This window comes from Heterocephalus glaber, unplaced genomic scaffold (genome assembly GCF_053883595.1).
Source record: "Heterocephalus glaber isolate CG9 unplaced genomic scaffold, H.glaber_assembly_v1.0 deba00000768, whole genome shotgun sequence".
NCBI classification, from domain to species: Eukaryota; Metazoa; Chordata; class Mammalia; order Rodentia; family Bathyergidae; genus Heterocephalus; species Heterocephalus glaber.
In genome coordinates, this window is record NW_028258162.1 from 278,239 (window position 1) to 292,892 (window position 14,654).

General features: G+C 46.3%; 1 protein-coding gene and 1 long non-coding RNA gene across 5 annotated transcripts in view; one reads left to right on the forward strand and one right to left on the reverse strand.

Moving 5' to 3' along the window:
- Positions 1 to 389: 389 nt before the first annotated feature.
- Positions 390 to 3,202, reverse strand: LOC147829054 (uncharacterized). Its single transcript, XR_015449624.1, has 4 exons — positions 2,842 to 3,202; positions 2,219 to 2,303; positions 1,801 to 1,914; positions 390 to 1,002 (listed from the first exon to the last, which is right to left on the reverse strand). It is a non-coding gene; the product is annotated as an uncharacterized LOC147829054 (long non-coding RNA).
- A 121-nt stretch (positions 3,203 to 3,323) lies between these two features.
- Slc6a11 (solute carrier family 6 member 11) overlaps positions 3,324 to 14,654 on the forward strand; it is a 109,201-nt gene continuing 97,870 nt past the window's right edge. For 3 of the 4 annotated variants that reach the window (XM_087207173.1, XM_021252220.2, XM_004874850.4), the window contains exons 1-4: positions 3,324 to 3,602; positions 6,351 to 6,485; positions 6,606 to 6,746; positions 10,124 to 10,214. In XM_087207173.1, the coding sequence (XP_087063299.1) occupies positions 3,371 to 3,602; positions 6,351 to 6,485; positions 6,606 to 6,746; positions 10,124 to 10,214 (599 nt within the window). In that variant the 5' untranslated portion in view covers positions 3,324 to 3,370. The remainder of the gene's footprint in view (positions 3,603 to 6,350; positions 6,486 to 6,605; positions 6,747 to 10,123; positions 10,215 to 14,654) is intronic. The other variant, XM_004874851.3, reaches the window with a different exon arrangement.

Here is a 14,654-nt window from a genome sequence, read left to right on the forward strand (position 1 = left end):
CACCATAATAAAAAGGATACGAACAGAAGCCCCATTCTACAGAAGAGGTAACCGAGGCTCAGAGACTTGAATCATTTGCCAAATGGTGGAGCTGGGCTTTGAACCCTGGCAGTGTGGCTGCAGAGCCCATGTGTTTACCCACCAGGCTGTGCTGCACTGGGTCAGCTTTGGAAATAAGCCATGTGTGTTCCACCCTAAGTACATCCATGCCAGAGATACTGGGCCGTGCTCCTTGGACTACTACACCTGGACAAAGAAACGATGCTTAGAGGAGTTCCCAAGATGAGGACTGGAAAGGAGTGAGGGGACTTGGGCTAATCTGGAGAAGGATGAAATAAAAAGACTAAGGCTTTTCAGGAGCCATGAAATAACCAAGGAGATGAGCCATAAATATTTATTTACTACATACAATTAGCAGGAAATTGACCTGGCTACTTTCATAAAGGGAAACATTAAAATTGGAGAGGTGAATTTGAGACCTTAGTATTTGCACAATGTCCTTCCCTGCATGTGGTCTCATTTCACTTTTAAGACCACCCTGAGACATGAGGATAATTATGCTCGTTTGCATAAAACCAGGACAGCGGAGTTCAGAGAGGTTGGCAATGGACCTAAGCTCACAGAACTGCCCATCAGCAGAAACGAGCCCAAGTCCCACACCAGATGACCATCAGTCCCAGGCCCTCACTCTGGATCAGCGCTTCTTCCCAAGCCTGTCTTGTAGAATCACAGCCATTCAGAGGGAAGTCAGTTCCTTGGGCTGATTATGCTGAGCACCAGTGCAAAGTGAAAATGTAATTGGTTTTGAAGGAGGTTTACACAGATTCTAGGGGGGCGAGCTACTATTGTGATAGCAAGATTCGAGAATATGTCTCTAACTCTTGATGGAGTTGTTTATTTAACAAATTAACTCCTAGCTACTATGTGCCTACTGGGCACAGGGAGTTTTGAGATTGAAGATGAACTCTTTATTGTCCATTCTGTATGCAGCACTGGGGATCACTGAAAAGAAAATGAACAGAAAAGCTAATGAACGCTATCAGCAAGTGAATGACATCAAGGCCACTTTTCTCTTACTTCTATTTAACATCATCATCAGAGCAATAAAAATTGTAGCTACTCTGTTCACAGAGCACCTGCTGAGGCTTTTAACCCTCAAGTCCACTCTGTGAGGCCAGAACTAGTATTAACTCCATTTGAGAGATGAGGAGCCTGAGCCAAAGAGATAACAGAGCTGAATAGGAACACAGCTTACATCTCACTCTGAACACCCAGCTTGGTGTTTTCTTTCAGACACTCCTGGGGCAGCCCAGGTGGACAGGGATTTGGAGCCATTGGCCCAAAGTGTGGGGAAGGCCAGACTTAAAGAAAGAACAAGGAAACCAGAGAAACAGCAGCAGGAACTGGCAGCGCCTAGAAAACCACACAGTGGGACTTTTCAGGGCAAGAGGGAAGAAGGGTGTGGAAAGAGACCTAGAGGTAAGGTGGCCTGGGAATGGGGAAGGAACCCTGGGGCTCGCAGGATGAATCCAGTTTCAGGGACTTCTCAGGCAGCATTTCTGGAGAAGTGCGGGGTGGTGACAGATTGCTGTGGGCTGCGAGTTGAGTGGGAGGTGAGGATTTTAGGCGGGAGTCGACTGAGACTCCCTCTTCCAAGAACTGTGACAGTTGGGGAGGGGGCAATGGAGGAGGACTCCAGCAGCCATGAGCCCCAGGGCTTGGTGGCCCCAAAAAACCCTGTTATCATTATGGTTACTTTTCCCAGTGCTGGGATGGACCCAGAGCCTTGCTGCCACTGACCTGCATCCCATCCTAGTATGATACTTTCTGTCCTTCCTTTCTTCCTTTCCTGTCTTCCTTCCCTGCTCCTTCTGGCTCAGCTTCCCATAATTGGACCAAGTCTGAGAGAATCCACTGAGGAAGAAGAAAGCTGTTTTCCGAATCACAGTCAAGAGGTTTCAGTCCATGGCTGCTCGGCTCCATCACCTTGGCCTGTGGTGAGAACTTCCCCACTTCCAGTCCTGCCAAGGGCTGGCTGGGGACCTGCCTTATAACTCAGGAGTCTTTGGGGACACTTGTCTAAGCCACACCACCCTCTCTTTCTATCCATTCTTTTTCAGAGGTGCTGTGCTGGGGATGGAACCCAGGGCCTCATGCACATTAGGCAAATGCTCTGCCTCTAAGGTACATTCCCAGCCCTCCATCTCCAAATACTTACTGAACAGAGACCATGAGCCAAATCTTGGTTGTGCTGGCTTCTCTGGCTGTTGTGATGCACAGGGCTGTGTATGTCATCCTTACAACTGAGTGAGGACACAAATATAAGCAAGAAACACAAGTGTGTGTGTGTGTGTGTGTGTGTGTGTGTGTGTGTATACACATTGTATAATATTTTTAGGCTGGGTATGGGAGCACATGCCTGTAATCCTAGCACCCAGGAGGTGAAGGCAGGAGGATCACCCCAAGTTCAAGGCCATCCTGGAATACATAGTGAGACCCGGTCTCAAAATAAATAAATATTCTTTATAAAAATTTTATTTTTATATGTTTGCAATACCTCACGAATATATTCATCATGGGGTATTGGTACATGTACACAGCTATCTTGATCCTTTTTATTTCCCCTCCCTTGCTTCCTCTCCTATTCCCCCATCCCCTTCCCATCTCCACAAAATCTACATCCCTGTCTATCATCTTTCTTTTATAATAACAATAATGGCCAATGTTCATCGGGCATTTCCAATGTACTAAGTACTTTGCAAGCAATTTTTTAACCTTTCATGTACACACACACAAAAAGCCTCAAGAAACCCACGAGAAAGACGGTGTTGGGATTAGTACCTTTCACAAGTCAGGAAACTGAGGCACAGAGAGATTAGACATCTGATCAAAGTCACAGAGCTGACAGGTGGGACGCGGGCCTCGCTTGGACTCGCCTGTCTGCAGACAGCCACCAAGGCTGCACTGCCCCGACCTCCTTTGTTCCCACCAGTGGCACCGGGATGCATAGGACCCGACCAGGTGCCCGCGCACCTGGCGCGTGGCAGGAACGTAGACCCTCAGCCCACGCCGGGCCCGGACCCCTCAACAAGCTCGGGGAAGTTGGGGCGCGGGGCGGAGGTGCAGGCCCCGGCGTCCCCCGCGGTCCCGGCTACAGGTGCGCTGCCGCCAGGTGCCAGGTGCTCAGCTGTGGCCTGAGCCGCCCGTCTGACCCCCGAGTCCCCGCCCCGCCTCGCGCCGCCCCCCGCGTCCCAGCGCCGTCCCCGTCCCCGTCCCCGTCCCCGTCCCCGTCCCCGGCTCCACCCCCGCCCGCGCCGCCTGAAAAGCCGGGCCGCGGGGCGGCGCGCAGAGCCGGCGAGGAGCAGCGGCCATGACGGCGGAGAAGGCGCTGCCCCTGGGCGACGCGAAGGCGGCCGAGGAGGCGCGGGAGACCCAGGCGCTCGGCGGCGGCGGGGACGAGCGGGACCACACGCGAGACAAGGCGGTCCACGAGCGCGGCCACTGGAACAACAAGGTGGAGTTCGTGCTGAGCGTGGCCGGGGAGATCATCGGGCTGGGCAACGTGTGGCGCTTCCCCTACCTGTGCTACAAGAACGGCGGAGGTGAGGCGCGAGGGTCCGGGCGCCGCGGGCTGGGGCTGGGAGGACCGTCTTGACGCGCGACCCCCCGGGGCGACTCGGCCACCTGTTCCCCGCTAGCGCACGCGCCGCTGCACACCTGAGCCTGGCACCTGCCAGCGCGGGGACCTCCCGCCAGGAGACACGCAGAGACCGAAGCCGCAGGTGTCTTGGGGCAGGGGACGCTTTGCCCTGGGAGCCTCAGCTTTGCCTCGTGGCCTTGAGTCTGGAGCATTTGCTAAGTGCCAGGCGCCGCACGAAGCTTTCCTGCATTGCTTCACTTCGGGTCACAGTCACCTTGTCCGGCAGCGTAGACCCATCTCGCAGATGAGGAAACTGAGGGTCGGAGAAGCCGCTCCCTGAGCCAGTGAGAAAGCGAGATGCTGACTCCAGAGGCTTTGTTTTAATGTGGGCTTGGGCAGACAAGTGGGAGAACTGTTTGGTGAGGCTTTGCTGTTTGCTTTCCTGCCTTGTCTTTTACATCTGCTCCCGAGGCCTTTTCTAGGGCTGGGATTTGGGGCCTCTGTGATGGAAGAATTGGCAGCAAGCAATTTCTTTGGCTTGTCTCAGAATCACCCACAACAAGTGGCAGCGAGAATGGCCGAATGTGTAAGACATGCTTGGAGATTGTGGAGGAGAAGGGAAAAGAAGGTGATGAGAGGGTCATTTCTAGTGACAACATCCCTGTTTATCAAAAGATGCAGTTGTGAGTCCACAACTGCCCCACCTCAGAGAAGGCGTTCCAGGCTTCAGGTCATATGAGCAGCACGGCCCCACAGGCCCGTGGCAAGCGATCTTATACAGCCTTCTTCCATGGCACCATTTCTCTGAGAGATGCCTGTCTATGCATCGCCATCTCTTTGGGGTACCCCCTGCTTCTCCAGCCAATGATCGGCCCCTGAGGAAGGTGTCTCAGACACTGGCTGGCAGGGACAGTGCAGGGCTTCCTGAGCAGTCCCAGCAGGGGGAGCAAGTAGGGCACTGCGGCCCAGGAGGCCCCAGGTGTTCCCTCGGTCCTCAGCTAAGAGTCCTGGCCCTCTTTGCAGACAGCCTTTATAAGCTGTGATGTGCTCTTGGGAATCTATGGAAATCCTGCAGTGTATTCCCCAGACAAAAGTTGTTTCAACATCTTTGTTAATCCAGGAAATTGTTATACTAAAACAAAAAGCTTTCCTAAAAGTAGAAAACAGGGTAAATTGGGTTAATTAAAAATTCTGCCACAGATTTTTTAAAAAGGAGAAGATTGTAGTGAACAAAAGTTACAAATGAGCCACTGTTGGGTCCCCCCCCCCCCGCCTCTAATTTGGTAAGTGTCTCCATCCATGCAGATACCCCGGATTGCATTAGTATCTTAAAGATTCCAGGACTAGCTTGGTGGATAACATGGACCAGAGACTTGCACAAGGTATCATCTTTTAGGTTCCAGGGCAGCGATGGCGAACCTTTTAGAGCTTTCAGTGATAACACAGCCTGCTGTGGCACACGTGCCATAGGTTTGCCACAACTGTTCTAGTTCATAGGTAAATTGCAGTGTATTAAAGAACTGCTCAAGCATTTTAATTGATTAGATTTAGATTCAGCAAGCAGATAACTTCATTCCCTTTCACATACTTTTTGCCTTCCAATATAGTTGGGCTGTTTATCCATTATTCCTCACCCCCTGCTTTTTTTTTTTTTTTTTTAATCTGCAGGGCTCTACTGATAGGGCCCAACAATAGTTTAAACTTTCCCAGAGTGAAACTTTAAATTACTCACTTGCCCAGAAAAGTTAAGACCCTTTCAAAACCTGATAGATAGGGCTTTGCTATCAGAATTGATCAAAAATGTTGCTATTAATCCTTGCAGTTAAAGGGATTTCATTTAGGAAAAAAAAAAAGCAATTTCAGTTGGAACCTTCATTTGTGAGATCGGATGGTGGGAAATAGTATGTTTTCATGCTTTGTTATTACACAGGAGAAAGAATGAAGGATTTGGGGGAAAATCCCCTTCTGCTTGCCATAGCTCATGTTTACTTCAGTTATTTAATTTGTTTTGCTGAAAGACCCAGGAAATGGATACTGTGTTTCAAATTAGGAGCTCTAAACCCTGAGGTGGTCTTTTCCCAGCCTGAGCCACCCTGGCTGGATAGATGTTTGTGACAGGGTGACAAAGTCTTGGATCCCAGCTCCACACCTGGGCCTTGTGTGTAGGGGCACTTAACTTTTGGAAGCCTGACATTGCCCCTTGCATGATTGATTCCCTGAGAATGCTTTTCTTTATTAAAAAAAGATTTTCTTTTTGCAGGTTGCTCTGAAAGTAAATAAGAAGAAGGGTCCCCTTCCCCTGGCCTGTTGAGATTACGTTAGAATTATAAAGAAGGGTGTGACATCCAGAGCAGGAATGGACTTGGCCTGTGCTGGAGGATGGAACATATAAACTAAAGAACTGAGCTTCAATAAGATGCTTTCTTTTGCATTATCATCTTAGCTTCACTGGGAGCTAAGCAGTGCAGATATTGAGGACTAAAAGCCCCGTTTGACAGGTGAAGAAGTTGAGGCTCAGAGTTGTGAGGTAGACCTGCTTATGGTCATAAGAGCCCAGACACAGGGCTGAAGCTGGTCCTCCCAGCTGCAGCTTGAGCTCAAACTCAGAGAGGGTTACATCTTGCTTATGGCGGCCACTTAGTAAGGAGTTCTTGTGCTGAACACAAAACAATGATGGCAGGTTTCATCTTATTCCTTTGCATCCTTCCAGGGGCATTCCTGATTCCCTATGTGGTATTTTTTATTTGCTGTGGAATTCCAGTTTTTTTCCTGGAAACAGCTCTGGGGCAATTCACAAGTGAAGGTGGCATTACTTGTTGGAGGAAAGTCTGCCCTTTATTTGAAGGTAAGTGTTGATTTAATTAGAAAATAAAAATCTGCCCAATAGTATCAAGCTACAAAGAAGAGCTGAGGCTGTTTTGCAAAGATAAAGACACAAGTTTCTCCCTCTCCTTTGTCCTTTTAGGCATTGGCTACGCAACGCAAGTGATCGAGGCCCATCTGAATGTGTATTACATCATCATCCTGGCCTGGGCCATCTTCTACCTGAGCAACTGCTTTACCACCGAGCTCCCCTGGGCCACGTGTGGGCACGAATGGAACACAGGTATGGCCCCCAGGGAGGGTATCTCTACTGGTTCTGCTGGAGGACCTGGGATTGGGGGTGCATCATAGGCCTCTGGGCTCTTATCAAAAGTCCAGTTTCCTGGAAGTAGCCTCACTAAAATGAGGGGGTCAGTTCTGTATCTGGAGTGGGTTTATTCTATGAATCACAGCTAGAGCTAAGCATTGGCCCAGGGATTGGCATGGTGAGGAGAGTAAGGGTGCCCTGGGCTCTTTGCTAAATGCAGAGTGAACCCTTTGGGGACTGGGCGGCAGCAGATGGGACCTCAGGGAACCAAGACTCCAGTTCCTGCCCTGCCTCTCCAAGTGGCAGGTTACCTCTGCAAAAGAAGAGATTAGACTAGATTAAGGGCTGCAAACCAAGGGCCTTTGGGCTGATTTGTCTTTAAATGATGAACAGCAAATTGAAGAATATATTTGATTCACACTTCATGTGAAAATCCAGATTTCCAGCTTCTCTTCAAAAATTAAAAGATCTGGCAACATTCCTGCTTGGCAGAAATGGCTGCAGCTGAAATGCAGCTGTTTCTTTAGGTGATCTATCCTTGGGTTGTTACCATCCTCACCCAGGTTACCTTCTTCATCTGCCTTACTTCCCTAGTCCAGCTAGATATTTGAATTCAATGCCCCTGACCTCAGAATGCAATGATTGTTTTATATTACCTTTGTTTCCTTTTTGATATATTACTTGCATTTCAACTGCCATCCTATCAGGATTGAGTTTTGTAATCTGGGGAGGGAGAATACCTGTCCAACTCCTTTTTTGTGATGGCTATGCTCCCAGCAGACATTACTAATCGATTGCAGCATACCTTCTCAGGTTTTTGCTTGTTTGACTGGAATTGGATCACACGCTTTAACTTCCTCACCACCCATGTCAGAATCTAGGGTTAGACTGTGCCTGTGAGTGGCCTCTCATTCTTACCTCTGTGATCCAGGAAGAGTGGCAGAGTGTTGGCCACCAGCAGAAGGAACAGCAGGCATCAGACCTAGATAGTGTTGTGACTGGATGTCTATCCCATTGACTTTGCTCTGCTTCCCTCTCAGTCACATTTTATGGCAGCCTTGCTCTCTCCAGGGCCCCTGGTTCTTAACCTTCCTTTGGCAAGGGACGTCACAGAGGTGCTACCAAACCAAGATTCAAGGATATTTTCTTGGAGGTATGCAAATCCTCTATGATAATTTAATTATGTATTTTGAGAATCCTCTAAAAATAGGCACACATTCTGAACCTTGGCACAACCACTTTGTAACTGAGGATAGTCAGGAGATTCTACTTCCTGACTTTGTGTTTATAGTTCAACATGAATTGGGCAATAGAATGACAATGGACAAGGGAAAAAAAGCGGAGAGATTGAATTCATAAATGGTGTGTTAGGGGACTGGGATTGTGCCTCAGTGGTAGAATGCTTGCTTAGTATGTCTCAGGCCCTGGGTTCCATCTCCAGCACTGCAAAAATGTTATTATAATTTTAAAAAATAAAAGAAAAAGAAATGATGTGCTGGTACAAATGGAAGTGCAGCTGAGAATGCATAAACTATAGGAGTGCAGGTTTTGCAGAAGTGTGACCAGAGGAAACTGGCCATAGAATCGAGTCTCAAGTAGCCCATGGAGGAATCAGCCTGAAGGCCAGCAGACCTGCCTCTTACCTGTCATCTCCATTTGTCTGTCGGGAAAGCAATTTGATTTCACTAAGTGGCATTATCCTACATCTCCATCTTATGTTATCACTCAGAATTGTGTTGGCTGGTATTGGCTGGTATTTAACTTGTAAATTTAATTTTGCTTTTCCAGTTGAATAAATTATATAGTCACAAAGACTTTATAGCCCATTGTATATTTGTACATGGTTAAATATCATTTTAATAAACATAACTGGTCAACTTTGGGTGTCTGAGAAATTTTTTTACTATAGGAAAAAAATTAAAAACAGTTTCAGAGAATGTGATACAAGCTAAGCGCTCCTCTCACCCAGCAAAAGGCCCAGGATGTAGCAGTCCCTTGCTTATAATTTCAGTTTTCTAGATTCTTCTTAAGACTTAACTGTGGACCCTGAGGCCGCCTCCTCTCAGAACATAGTCAGCCTTTGCCAGGAGGAGCCGGGAGTGGCGGCGTTTCTCCAGAGGCCCACATGTTCCTGCATCCATTGCTTGTAACCCTTTCTCTAAAACAGTGGTGGGAAGCCTGTGGCACACGTGCCACAGCAGGCTGTTTGTATCATTGAAATCTCTAAAAGGGTCACCATCTCTACTCCAAAGGCACACTAATGCCTGCAGTATATGAAACATCACATAAAGGAGGTGGGTCCTGTCCCCAGAGAGTGCAGGTGTAGCCTAAAGCGTGCGCGCATGCGTGAGAAGAAAGAAGTGCCCGGCCAGTGGGCGCGCACACCGAGCTGGGCGCTGGGAGCTGCCCAGGGTCCTGAGAGCGCAGGCGCAGGAGCCCCTCTGCCCGCGGGGAGCTCGGTAAACAGGAAGTGCACGTTCTGTAGGGGCCGACAGTACCAGGCATTAAACACAGCCAAGGAAGTGGGGTCCCAGCAGGAATTTGTGCTCAGTTCTGTCTTTAACTTCTGGTTTTATGGAAGAGGGAGAGGGTGCAGGTGAGGGTCCCCTGACTATGTCTGAACCTTAGATTCTTTCTCTTCAAAATAAAAGGCATTAGAGAAGGGGATTCTCAGAGGGCCTTTGAACCCTGCCTTGCTTAGAATTCAGGGGAGGGAGAAGAGGGACGGCTTCCTGGAGGAGGAGGGGTTAGTGGGTTGCTCCGGGCCTCCCTGGATGAACACTAGGGTATTTTTACATGAAATTCCCTTGGTCATCAAGTTTCTGAGAAAGCTGTTCAATAAATCCTTTCTGATTGATTAGATGAAGAAACCAAAAATTCTTTACACGTTTAGGTTCTTGGCTTTTCATCAATCCTCACATCTTTATAAGCAGCTGCAATGTTAGCCCCCTTTTAGAGAAAAGCAAAGTTTCAGGTGCGTTCCTGCCCTGGCGATACCACGATTGACCAGTTCCTGTAGTCCCTCTACTCCAGCCAGGGCCACCGGGCAGGAGAGACTTGGGCAGAGGAAGAAAGAAAAGCAGATTTGGGAATGAGGCTGGCGGCCAGAGTGCAATAGGACATAGAGGGTGGGGCAGAGTCCCTGCCCCCCAACCTCTCCTCCTGTTCTGTTATGATCATCCCAAGCTTTACTGTTTGTGGAGCATCGATTTCGCTGCTGCGTTCTTTGAGCCTTTGTTTGCTCTGTGGCCAGGTAAAGCTGCCCCATTACACCATCAGCTCTGAATGTTTTTCCTCAGTCACCCCTTGTCAAGGTTAATTGTCTGGCATATTTTCTCTTGTTTCCACTCTAGAGAAATGTGTGGAGTTCCAGAAGCTGAACGCGAGCAACTACAGCCATGTGTCCCTGCAGAACGCCACCTCCCCGGTCATGGAGTTTTGGGAGTAAGTGGAGGAGCCCTTATCTTCCGGGGCTGTGGGGACTGTGTGCTGGTCCTGCCCCGCTGGCCTGGCCCCATCTGTGAACAAAGCAGAGGCTCCCTGTAGCCTGGTGTTTCTGGCTTCTCTAGGCGCCTGCCTGCTTAGAAGCCCATGTGGAGTTCTTCTGGGCTTCCCAGGAGGACAACTGAGAGAAATGCTTTCTTAGCATACCTAGTGTTTATTGGGACAGGAAGCGCTTGATAAAACCTTAGACAGTTTAAAAATTCATTTTGAACAGAAGTTATAGCATGTTTGCAATAAGTGAAGTCAAGAGTATATTTAGCCTGGAAGGCAGAAGTCTCCTGGGGGGACAGGTTAGCTTGCTTCTAGTAGCTGAAAAGCACATGGAAAGGAAGTAGATGCACTTTAATGGGTGGCGGTTACAAAGAGGCAGGTTTCTGATGTGCCTAAGGAAGACATTGGCCTCACAGCATTGGCTGAATAAAGTACTTGACTCTTTTTTTTTTTTTTTTTTTTGGTACCAGGGATTGAACTCAGGTCCTTGCGCTTGCACAGCAGGCAATGAAACCACTAAGCTAAATCCCTGGCACTGAATAAAGTACTTTAGGAGGTTATGAGCACCCACACTGGAAGGGTTGGACCTGTGCAGGACTGCTGATCATTGTTGGGGACCTGTCAAAAGCCACTGAAATTCTAAGTAGTAGTTCTGAGGGTGGGAATTTTCCCAGAAATGGGCATAGTTTTACCAGAGTTCCACAGGGTCATGACCCTTACAGGGCCACTCATACAGTCATACAAGTTGCACACTGCTAAATCCGAGGGGGCATTATTTGTATTATGGAATGTGCACTCCAGAATTGTATGATGTATATATAACTTGTCTAAAAGCATAGAGTGGCCCGACTTCAGAGCTTCTGAAATAGAAACAGGACCATCCTTTGCTGCAGGTACTGAAGAGACATTTCCCGCATGAGTTGAAGGCTGTACTAAATGCTTTCTGAGACTTTTCAATCCAAAGGAGACTGGCTTCATGAAAAGGCCTCCTCTCTCCTGATGCTAATTAATAACAGTGCATATGTGAAGGGAGTGGTTTTATAAGTGATTTTAATTCTTTTCCTCTTACCTCTCTAGAAACAATTATGCTGAATTTAGATCTATCATTCACATGCACATCTTTATACTTTTTCTACATAGGTATGTGCCTTAGATAATACCAGGGAGTAATACATATCTTTTAACTGTATTTCATGGTACATTCTTACATATTTTTAAATTTTGTATTAATTGCATCCATCACTTACATTTGTACGACAGCTTTGCTTCTTTGTTCAGTATTGCTTTTGAGATGTGGCCATGTTGATACACATAGCTTTGGTTCTTTTAAGTCCCAGCCTTCTGGGACTTCATGAGTGGCCTTCTTTGTGTTTATCCAGGTCCTCTCGATGGGCCTTTAGTCTGCTGCCTGCTGTCACTGTTGTTGTTGTTTTTTTTTTTTGTAGAAAGCCTTTTTGCTGTCTAAATTTATTGTTTTGTTTTTGTGAGGCTGGGGATTGAACCCAGGGCCTTGGCATGCTAGGCAGTTACTTTACCACTGACCCATAACCCCCAGCCCATGCTGTCACTATTTTTGAGCATGCTGATTGAATGTCTGGTGCTGGCTTGAGTACATAAGTGAAGGTTTCTAGGCTGTATTCCTATCGTAATGTGATTTATGCAGCTAAAACAGAAAGCCTGACACTGGGTAACTGATAAAGAACAAATGTATTTCTTGTAGTTCTAGCAATTGGCAAGGGCAGGGTTAAGGGGCGGTGCCATCCCATGGAAGAAGACAGAAGAGCAAAAGAGCACATATGCTCAGGAGCAACAGGTCAAACTGTCCCTTTTAGCATAAACCCACTTCCCCCATAATGATATCCAGCCTTTGATGGATTAATGAGCCCTTGTGTGCTAATCACCTCTCAATGGTCCCACCTTTCAACACTGTTACATTTGGAATTCAGTTTCCAGTGTATGAATTGTAGGGGACACATTGAAACCGTAACTATACTGAAGAGTGGAAGTGCTGGGCTGTGTGGTCCACGTGTGGTCAGTTTTATCAGATAATGCAAAAGCATTGCCCTTATCTACAGTCTGAACGTGAGTGCTTGAGACATTCTACTGCACCAATTTTGTGTAGCACTTGGTCTGGTTAGTTTTTGTTTTGTTGGTGTAATGGGTGTAAAATGGTATTTCACTATTTTGCATTTACATTTCTCTAATTACTTGAGGTTAAGCACCTTTTGATGTTTTTCTGCTTTTTGATACTCTCATCTGTGAACTTCAGGTTCATGTGCTGGTCTATTTGGATCACTTATCTTTTACAGATAGAAATTCTTGATATATCCTAGATATTACTGATGGTACTATAAATGTCTTTTCCCAGTGTGTGGCTTTTCTTTCTTATTTATTTATGGTGTATAGAATTTCAAATTTTACTGAAGTCACATTTGTCAATCTCTTTGGTTTGCACAGTTGGTGTCTTATTTAAGATATATTTCTGTACTCCAAAGTTGTAAAAAAAAAAATCTTGTAGTTTCTCCTAAGAGTTTAAAAATTGTGGGGTTTTTTCACATTTAAGAATATAATCTATCTGGAATTTTATTTTTATATCATATTGGATAGAAATCTAAGTTTATCATTTATATAAATAACCAATTTCACAGGCAGTATGTCCTTTCTAGATTGATTTGCAGTGCTGTCTTCTATATATCATTTTCCTAGAAGCACAGGTCTATGTTTTAGGCTCCCAGATTCATTGGTCTCTGTGTCTATCTCTGTGTCAATACCACATCTATAGTTTTATTGTAAGCCTTGAGCTGGAAGGGCACCTCCTTTACTTTATTCTTTTCCAAAATGGTCTTAGTGTTTAAACAATTTTAGAAACAATGTGTTAGTTTAAAACAATGATGACAACAACAACCATAAGGAGTAAAATGGCTCTGAGGTTTTTGATTGGAAGCCTATTGAAATTTTGGGTTAATTTGCAGAGAAGTGTCATCATGGTTGTGCCTCTCTGTCCATGAACATAGTATAACTAGTGCTACATTTACTTAAGTCTTTTTAAAGCTTACAAAGTAGTGTTGCTTTACTGTGGTCTGCAGAGCAGCTGTGTTGGGATCAATCACCTGGTTATCTACTTTAGACCTGGTCAATCACAGGCTCAGATTGAGCATTCTTAAGATGTATGCTAGGAAGAAGACTTCTGTGTGGTTCTTCCTAACTCCACTGGGCTATGGCTTCCTGGAGAAATCTCACAGAGACTTGTTTTGGACCTGTATATTTTCTTAGGGAGCTCATCTGAAACCCTAGACTGGACATGGTCTGTGTGTAAGTTCATGTTGTCTTGATCATTTGTTTCCTTTGTAATAGATATGGAAGCCCTCAGATCATTATTTGTGTTGTGTATTTGTTCATTGTATTTCTCAGTGAGCAGTCATGAAGCAGCTCCTGTCTGATTGTACTCACCACTGCCAGGCTATGAAATACCCTCAGTGAATATTTATAAGATGAATGGATCTAAGATATATATGAATGGATGAGGAGGAAGGCAGGCAGATAATATGTTCTAGCAAAATACTACCAGAGAAGGGCTCTGGCAAGACTTATGCTGTCAGGAAGGTTCCCATTCAACACCATTGATTACTTCTGGGATCCCTTTGTGACATCCACATCACCCACTCATTTGGACCCCAAGTGGCTGGAAGGGACAGCTTGTCTGCATCCTCCTGTGTAATGATCTTTGCCAGCTCCCTGATCATGCCACATGAATCTGCACGGGAGAATGATCTCATAGCTCTGGTTTTCTATGCAGATTGCATCTCTTGTTATCTATGCAGCACTGAATTCTGGGTCCTGAAACTACTCACATAGGGGTGCTCCTTCATGAGATGGTTTTGTCATCTCCAATTCAAGTTTTCTCAAGAAGTGAGCTTGGAATACAGAGATCATGTAAGATGTTCATATCCTCCTATGAAAATCTATTGAGTCACAGATGTTTAAGGAGGGCTAACACCTATGTCTTCAGCGAGAGAATATCCACGTACCTCTGATTAACCCAGATTCCCAAACTTATTTTCCTAGAAAATAGAAGAAATTGGAATCTTTGCGCCTCCCCTCAGCATGTCCAGCCATGGCCTACTAGCATTCTGCTAACACAGCCAGAGAATATGTGGCTGGGAAGGAAGAGCTGCTTCCCTAAATTCAGTTGAAAGCTGACTTCTGGGGCTTTGGATAGAGTGTACCTATTTCTTTTTCCCTGGGACAGCCTTTCCAGTATTGAATCAGTTTCCTGAAAAATGTTTCTTCCCCTGTTGGTGAAAATTGTCTTTGCTACTTCCTTTTGTAGTGGTTCACAGATTCCCCACTTCCATTTACATCTTCATTATGTTGTCTTCACAGGGCCTC